The sequence below is a fragment of the Aristolochia californica genome, unplaced genomic scaffold, assembly GCF_029961685.1.
Source record: "Aristolochia californica isolate CCGP_79_NKW_82.1479 unplaced genomic scaffold, dmAriCali1.0.hap1 SCAF_7, whole genome shotgun sequence".
NCBI classification, from domain to species: domain Eukaryota; kingdom Viridiplantae; phylum Streptophyta; class Magnoliopsida; order Piperales; family Aristolochiaceae; genus Aristolochia; species Aristolochia californica.
In genome coordinates this window covers 8,455,406-8,464,116 of record NW_027182268.1, presented here as the reverse complement: position 1 = coordinate 8,464,116, position 8,711 = coordinate 8,455,406, and the positions used below count along the sequence as shown (strand labels likewise).

Below are 8,711 nucleotides of genomic sequence, written 5' to 3'. Positions count from 1 at the left end.
AGAGGGGGAAGATAACTCACCTCTGAGAGCACAGAAAGTGTCGAAGGATTACTCAGATGGTGCCGATGATATCAAAACGCAGCTCTGATACCATGTTGATTAATTTCTCCAAAACGAAGGTAATGACCAGAGATCGATTTATCATTTTCGATCCCCTGATTTCTTCCCGATACACATATATAGACTCTTAAGTTATATGTTATAGAAAATTACAATAATGCCCTTATAGTTCATAAATACAAATATACGATAACAAGAAGCACTTAAAAAAACAACAACTATTCGTCACTAAAGATATAATTGCACTTAAACACCAAAAGGGGGGAAGGAACCACAACAACAACAACAACAACAAGTCGACTACAATAAAGTGACAAAAACAAGAATAGAGCCATATTTCATAGAACAAAGAGGGAAAATATTAAAAGTAATTCCAAGAATCACAAGCAATCCGTAGTGTAAGAATCATAAATGTGACAAAAAAAATGTCACATACCTTCCATGCAAGAGAAAATCCAAGGCGACTTGCAACTGAACTGCTACTCACCCAGTAGAGAAGGCACGTAAAAGCTGCCAAAGTGCCCACTTTCTTATCCATAGCCGCATAAAAGCTTGCATATAGCAGCGCGAATAGGAACCCGAAATTAAAAACTAAACTGGCAGAGCCTTGAAAGGTTAGCAAATCGAATTGAGGAAATTGAAAGAGAGGAGGCGTGAAATAGAAAAGCATGAGAGTTGTGTAGAAGAGCGGCCAGAAAAATAAGGTATGGATGAAGATGTTTAAGGGTTGCTGTGATAAGCTTCATAGCAGGCGAAATGCTTCTCGAGATCAAACAATCCCTTAGTTGGAAAAATATTTTGAAAGACTTGAAAATCATACATACTCAACCAACCATGTTGTATTGTGACAACCAAGCTGCTCTACACATCGTTTCAAATCTGGTCTTCCATGAGCGAACCAAACACATCGAAATTGATTGTCACTTAGTTCGTGAAAATATTCAAGCAAGGATGATTAAGACAGCCCACATACGAACCAACGACCAAAATGCAGACTTATTTACTAAGGTGTTGAGTTCATCCCAATTTGAGGCATTACTCGGCAAGTTGGGTATCATTAACATATATTCTAATTTGAGGGGGAGTGTTGAAGATCTGAACAAAACGGATCTTATGATCCGAGATTAACTGGTCATATGATCCGACAATAACGGATCTGTAATTTTGATTTCGTTTCCTTATATGTAAACGTATTCTGAATGTATTTCAATATCAGAAATAAAGAATTTTCACTTTTTTTAACAATGGAGATGGGACACTATCAGTTTGCAACCTTGGCCAAAATAAGGTGGTTTGCCATGTTGAAGTCGACTGTTATCTATTTGTGTTGCATTGTATTAGATAGGCTCAAATACTGCAATTTTTAGTGGGAATGCCTTTTTGGTAAACCTCGATAATTTATTGATGGCAGGTCCAAAGTCGTTCTGAATTTTCTGAAGATGGAACTTTTGTCCGTAGTTGTAATGAAGGTAATGTTCCTCAGGTTCTCCTGAATACATTTTAGTCTTTCAATGATGTTCAAAAAACATCATAGACATAATGCTGTTTCTGCCCAAAGCAACATTCCAGTTGAACGGTACTCTTTTAGGGTTCGTTGTGTACAGAATGGCCGAAAAGTTGTATGTGAATTATTAAGTATATCTATTCTTTTTTTCCTTTTCTACGTTCGTGTTTTTGAGAGAAGTTCGAAAGCAAGGTAACGATCGTAATTTAACGAAAGGTGCCAACAATGAAGTCCTGTCCATATGCCTCCAGATCCTACAACACCAACAGTGCCTCCCGCTTGACTTCCTTCTCAAAGGATGTCATTGTGCATCGTTTGGTTCGGTGTGACAGAGTTTCTGTTGGCTCTAATTACTACTGCTGAGTAGAAATTTCAGAACTTGTCGGGTAGATTAAGAATAAAACACATAAGGGCAACGTACTTATGGGTGGTAATTATTTGCTTTAAAACTGAAAGTTCTTCTCTAGTAGGGCAAATGTAAGCAACTGGAGATCTCGTATGAATGGGGACGTCGTGTTTGAAGTTCTCCCTAACGCAGTGAATTGACTTCTAATAATTTCATATGAAAGCCTCTTAAATATTTCACAAAGAAGTCATACGTCTTCCAACTTCCAATAACGAGAGGCTTCCATATAGGTCATTACCAACTCAAGATTCGTATCGTCTCACTTGCGCCTAAAATTATCAGTAATTAGACCCTGGCCAATCTCCCTAACCAGACGTTTCTCTTTGACATATCTCAGTGCAGTATATCATGGTGCTCGGAGGCGTACCAATGGGTATACTGAAAACCAAGAACAGTGATTTAGTATTCATCAAGATAAGTTATGATCTATCGTATCAATATAAATAAAAAACCAAAAAAACTTGTGGGTGACAAATATAAATAAAGACAACGAGGCCAGTATCAGAGGCCAAAAAGTACAAGGGAGCCCAAAGACAGCCCCGGCCGACATGGTGGATACAAAACATTAACTAAAGTAGTAATAGTGTAGTGTTACAACACCTGATTGCCCACAGAGGAATCGGAAATGGGAATGAGATCTTTCAGGACAGTAGAAAGAGGTTTGTTATGTTGTAGATGATTGAAATATGCACCTTCATGCGCTAGCTTGACGAAGAGACACTGATTTCTGGGTGAGGATGGAGTCATCAGGTGATTCTTAGTTTTTGTTGTGTAATTATTCTCTGGATGCGCATACAGTTAGGGTTACTATTTGTTTACTACTGAAGGGGTGGCATCGAATCCCGTCAAACTCGAACCTGCGTATACTCAGTGAACGGAGAAAAGCTAACCTATAACCTAGAGAGGGAAGAGAGAAGATCAGATTTCAGTGGGCGGAGAGGTGGAGTCGTGGCTTGCAGGTTTTGACGGAGCGATCAGTCCCCAGTTCCCCCTGAGGCTTAATATACTTTCTTTGAATCAAGTGATAGTGGGAGGTGAAGGCCATCGTAGGAAATTTGTTAAGCGAATCGTCAGAGGAAAACGTTGCTCTGTTGCTGACGTTCGTCAAGCAAGCCACATGGATTGGCCAGGGTCTTCTTCAATTAATGAGACCTCGATCCCGAAGCCTGCAGAGTATCATTTTTATAGGGAAAGACTCGTTACCCTTCCTCTCACTGGTTTAAGTAAACGAATAGGCTTGCGAACTCTCAAACCAAACCATCACTTGTTCGAGTGCTGCCCGAAACCCAGTCTCGAATTTAATTCAAGATCAGAAAATTTTGAATAGAAAATTTCGATGCCACCCGTACTACTAGTAAGGGTGGATTCTATATTATTATATCAGTCGGGTGAGAAATCTTCCCTTCCTCTTGCTTTCAGTAAAGCCCCCTCCGAAAGAAAAAGGAAAAAGTAGTACTTCTCATTCCTCGTGCTTTCGTGTGATTCAGCTTGTCTGGACAAGATCCGACTTCGAAAGACACGTACACGTGGGTGCCGCGTACCGGTGCATATCATTTTGAAGGTAGAAGATGCCTTTCTTGCTCATGAAGAAATGAGAAAATTCGAACGGTGAACCAACTTTGTTCGGCTTTTTGGTAGAACAATTTCTTCGCGGGCAAGATAGGAAGACTCCTCTCTGGGATAAATGAAGGTCTTCTCACTCTTACATGCCCTTGGAGAGCCATTTTCATACTTCCGTCTGCCCAGAAGTGAGAAAGATACCATGGAACATTTCCCTCCATCCACCTCCATTTAAGACTTCAAATCAGAATCTCGTGCTGCATTAACTGCAGTTGAGATGGAATCATCCAGTGATGTAAGTAGCTCTCGTCAAGAACTCGTATTCATGGATGTTGAGACGACGATGCCTTTCGGAACCGGCCAAAAGTGCTTGCTTTTAGAGTTCGGAGCCATTTTAGTGTGCCCTCGGAGACTCTTGGAATTGGACGACTACTCCACCCTCATCAGACCTTCTGATCTTTCCTCCATCTCCCCTGCCTTCGACAGGGGCAATGGTATCACAAAAGATGCCCTCGCTCAGGCACCTTACTTTGCACAAGTTGCTGATAAGGTTTTCGATATTCTTCACGGTTAGTTTCCATCCTCATTCTGATTGATTTGCTGAGCCCATTTCCATCTCTCTTCGTCTCTGTCGCTTTCTGTTGTATGATGTTGTAATTACAGGACGAGTTTGGGTTGGTCATAACATCCTCAAGTTTGACTGTCCACGAATTCGCGAGGCGTTTGCAGACATTGGTCGCCCTGCACCTGAGCCTAGTGGCACCCTTGACTCCTTACCATTGCTGACGCAAAGGTTCGGAAGAAGAGCCGGAAATATGAAGGTTATGGATACTATTTAGCGCTTCATGGCGTCATCGACTATTCATTCTCTGCCATTTCTACATTCATGCACTAAACAACTATTTTTTCAGATGGCTACTCTAGCGAGGTATTTCGAACTTGGAGAACAGAAACACAGGTATACTTTGCAGATGTCTAAATAATGAATCCACCTGCTTCTCCATAGTTTATATATGCTGCTGCATGTTATTGTACTTCTTTGAATTTGAGTTGTCTTAGGCCCTAGTCAGACACCCTATTGTTTTGAGACACAATATTCTCGCCATGTAGGCCAATTATGACCTGATGGTATCTCCATGTGATGGTATCTCCATGCTTATTTGTTAAAAAATATTATTTATATTTGTTCTTAAATTGTGCTTGTACATAAGAATGTTTGTTTTTGGCTTTATATCACCTTGTTATGGTAGTTTTTTCCTTCTTGAGTTGTAATTCTGTTGGGGCTTCTCCCTTGATCTTGTCTGCTTTTGTTTGGGTTCCATAAACCATAATTTGAAATTTACTCAAGTAAGAAGGGAGAAAAGAGAAACAAAAAACGAAAAGAAAAGAGGGATTGAAGTGATGCGAGAAGTAAAGGAGCAGAGAGAGTTGGTCTGAGAAGATGGAAGATAGAAAGAGAGACGAGAGAATATGAGGAGGAACAGGATCAACATGAGGCATCCAGAAAAAAAATATGTTTCCCTCGATTTCTAATTCTCTATTGTAATGCTTTCTCACTTATAACCTTGTTCTGGCTCTTGGCTTTTCCTTTCCTTCTTGTTTTCTTTACCTTGTTTTCAAAGGAAAAAATTGAATACTAATCACTTTTCTTCTCCTGTCATTTTGCAGAAGTTTGGATGATGTGCGTATGAATCTTAAAGTTCTCAAGCACTGTGCAGCAGTGTTGTTCTTGGTAACTTTCTCGTATCTTCTGAATTTGATAGAAAACTCATAAACTTGACTATTAAAATAAAAAAGTGAAGTAAAAAAACAAGCAGAACATAGTATCCTATGTCGTGTTCTGTTGGTAAGTTCCTTTACTTAAATAATTAATTTATTTTTTGGAGATTCATAAAAGAAAAGATTCTACTCTTTTTTTGTTGGTCTTCATGCATTTAGTGCTGACCAGATTATAGCTCCAAACTATGCTGCTTGTGAAGCCTTTTTTGTGGATTCTCATTGTTAGCTTATTTTTAACTTTTTATTTCCCTTACAAAAGGCTTTGTTTCCTCCTGTTGGTAGCAGAGTGCTATTCTGAAAGTGCTTATTAGCTGAAAGTGCTTCCCTACTTCTGTTTGGTCTTCCCCTGTAATCCTATAAGATCTCTAGATTATATGAGCTTAAGGTGCACTTTATGAGTGATCCAGACATTATTTGACCATAATGTTACACCATTTTGTTCTTAAAAGGGTAAACACATTAGAAATGATACATTGCTGCACAAAAACTTTGTACTAGAAATACGCAACCTCCTATGCTCATCTGTGGAATATTAAGTTCTTAAAAGTAGTCAAACCCTAAGAATCATCTTAAATGAAATCCAATATCACAAAACATTGCATTTAATATTAAATGGCCAGTAACTTCTATATGAATCAAGTAGAAGAAAACACATATCTTTCTATATCTATAGGGAATTTGATTTGATCTCTCAACTCTTTGGATTTATTGTTATTTCCTTAAACTTTTGATTTTATAATTGATTTCTGGGTTATCTTTCGCTTTCTCATTAATAATGAAGCTAAACATGGTTCTTTTGCTATTTGTTTGGATCCCTTTTTGGTCATTTTTCTTCTGTCTAACGAAATTCTTCATCTGACATAAAGACTAGTAGTATAGCTCATGTCAGTATGCAAATGTTGGTAATCAAAATAGGAGTAGGACTGTGCAGTAACTTTCCTGTACTGGAGGGTCACCGGTGGCCCACATTGCCCACTTGGCTGAAGAAGTACATCCTGCTTAGCCCTTCAAGGTGTTTTGTCTCCATGGCACACTCTCTTTTCCTCCCCAAATAGATTTCCATTTATTGCCATACCTGGATGTATAGCTAATTTTCACACATCATGCTTGCATTTCAATGGTGCTAGTTTTGCACGAATTCAACAAGTTTGCACTTTTCAGCTGAGTGGTTGTGCATGTCTTTAAGTTTGAACTCTGTTTGGATTCTGACCGAGATAAGAATGTTTTTGAAAATAGTGTGGATAGTGACCTGGAATATTTTGTGTGTTTAAGACTCAATATTTTTCATTAAATCAATGGAAAATTTTCAGCACTTTGCCATTCCAAAAAATGTCTCTTCAATTTAAAAAGACATGTATTTCCAGGTTTATACACTGATCACTGTGTTTACCCTTTCAATGATTTTCCAATTGTTCAGGACTCATGCCTTGCGAACACTTCTACAACCTTCAATTCGGTGTCCCAAAACCCTATATTTTTAGACCCTGATGAAGTTTCACTCCATTCTATTACTACATCAATTTCTCCTGTTAGCCATGGAAGAGCTCCTAGGATTCTTCTTATGCACGATGACATTCCTTTGCAAATCTGTTGCATAGGAATGAGAATTTGTTTTGGGGTCAATTTCAAGTTTCAAGACGATGCTGGACGCCCACGAATCAATATTGTGGTGGATCCATCTCCAAGCCTGATCAAAGTGCTTGACATGTGCGACGATCTTGTTTGGAGCTCTTTCATGAACTTGGGTAGCACATCTGAATGGAACTCAGTTGTGAGGAAAAACGATGGCTATAATAAAATGTCAACCATACAACTACAGTAAGTTTTAATCTTTTCTTATTTGGGTTCTCTAGTGAAATGGATATCTTATTTGCCTGTTTTAGTGAGGAGAAAGATGATAGTTCTTTGAAATGAAATTCTTCTTTCTTTTTTCCTCCATTTCCACGGATTTTCATGGCAAATACCATTTGGCAAACGTGAGTGAGTGAAGCATGTGTACAGGCTAATGGCTTGGAACTGTATTAGTTATTTAGAAACTGTCACCTTTGTCTTGAAAGATGTCATTCCCTTTACTGATTCCTCTGTGGGCAATCAGGTGTTGTAACACTACACTAATACTACTTGAGTTAATGTTTTGTATCCACCATGTAAGCTGGGGCTGTCTTTGGGCTCCTTTGTACTTTTTGGCCTCTGATACTGGCCTCGTTGTCTTTATATTTGTCTCCCACAAGTTTTATTTGGTTTTTTATTTATATTGATACGATAGATCATAACTTATCTTGATGAATACTAAATCACTGTTCTTGGTTTTCAGCATACCCATTGCTAGGCCTCCGAGCACCATGATATACTCCACTGAGATACATCAAAGAGACACGTCCGGTAAGATTCAAAGGCTTGTTTTTAGTGAAGTTGATGATATTGGAGCATTGTTCATTCCTGGATCTTATATTGATGCATATTTCTCTTTAGATGTGTACGATTATAAGCAATCTATGGGCATAAAACTGGCTTCGAAGAAGTTAATAATTCATTCTGCATAGATTAGTGGATCTTACTATTGTAGATTGTATTTAAATTTATAAACATATAAAAGTTTCAAATATTTACTTCTGTCAAGCGGAGAGGTGCTGCATCTATGCTGTATTTAATATTTCTGAAGAAAAGATTATGGCTGGGATTAATCTGGATAGAAAGTGGCTAATTACTGATAATTTTAGGTGCAAGTGAGACGATACGAATCTTGAGTTGATCATGACCTATATGGAAGCCTCTGGTTATTGGAAGTTGGAAGACGTATCACTTCTTTGTGAAATATTTGAGAGGCTTTCATATGAAATTATTAAAAGCCAATTCATTCCGTAGGGAGAACTTCAAACACTTCGTCCCCATTCATACGATATCTCCAGTTGCTTACATGTGCTCTACTAGAGAAGAACTCAGTTTTAGGGCAAATAATTACCACCCATAAGGACGGGTTTCATTGTTTATCTACCCGACATCGTTTTGAGATTTCTACTCAGCAGCAGTAATTAGTGCCAACAGAAACTCTGTCACACTGAACCAAACGATGCATAATGACATCCTTTGAAAAGGAAGTCAAGCGGGAGGCACTGTTGGTGTTGTAGGATGTGGAGGCATATGGACAGGACTTCATGGCACCTTTCGTTAAATTACGCTCCTTACCTTGCTTGCAAACTTCTCTCAAAAACACTGACGTAGAAAAGGAAAAAAAGAACAGATATACTTAAGTGTATCTCTTCTAGTAGCCGGTCACAACTTTTGAATCCATCACTTCCCCCTCCCCCTGTTTGAATGATACAAGAGCACAGTTTTTACTCCTTTCTTACTAGTATTTATCGTTTTTAAAGAATTCCAAAAGAAGTATGCCACGCTGAATAC

At 38.6% G+C, this 8,711-nt stretch overlaps 1 protein-coding gene across 1 annotated transcript in view; it reads left to right on the top strand.

The window, feature by feature from the left end:
• The first annotated feature begins 3,618 nt into the window (after positions 1–3,618).
• The window catches only part of LOC137936578 (protein NEN1-like), a 7,358-nt gene continuing 2,265 nt past the window's right edge, over positions 3,619–8,711 (top strand). Inside the window, exons 1-6 of the mRNA XM_068781337.1 lie at positions 3,619–4,099; positions 4,194–4,351; positions 4,442–4,488; positions 5,199–5,262; positions 6,727–7,127; positions 7,624–7,691. Coding sequence (XP_068637438.1) covers positions 3,808–4,099; positions 4,194–4,351; positions 4,442–4,488; positions 5,199–5,262; positions 6,727–7,127; positions 7,624–7,691 — 1,030 coding nt within the window. The 5' untranslated portion in view covers positions 3,619–3,807. The remainder of the gene's footprint in view (positions 4,100–4,193; positions 4,352–4,441; positions 4,489–5,198; positions 5,263–6,726; positions 7,128–7,623; positions 7,692–8,711) is intronic.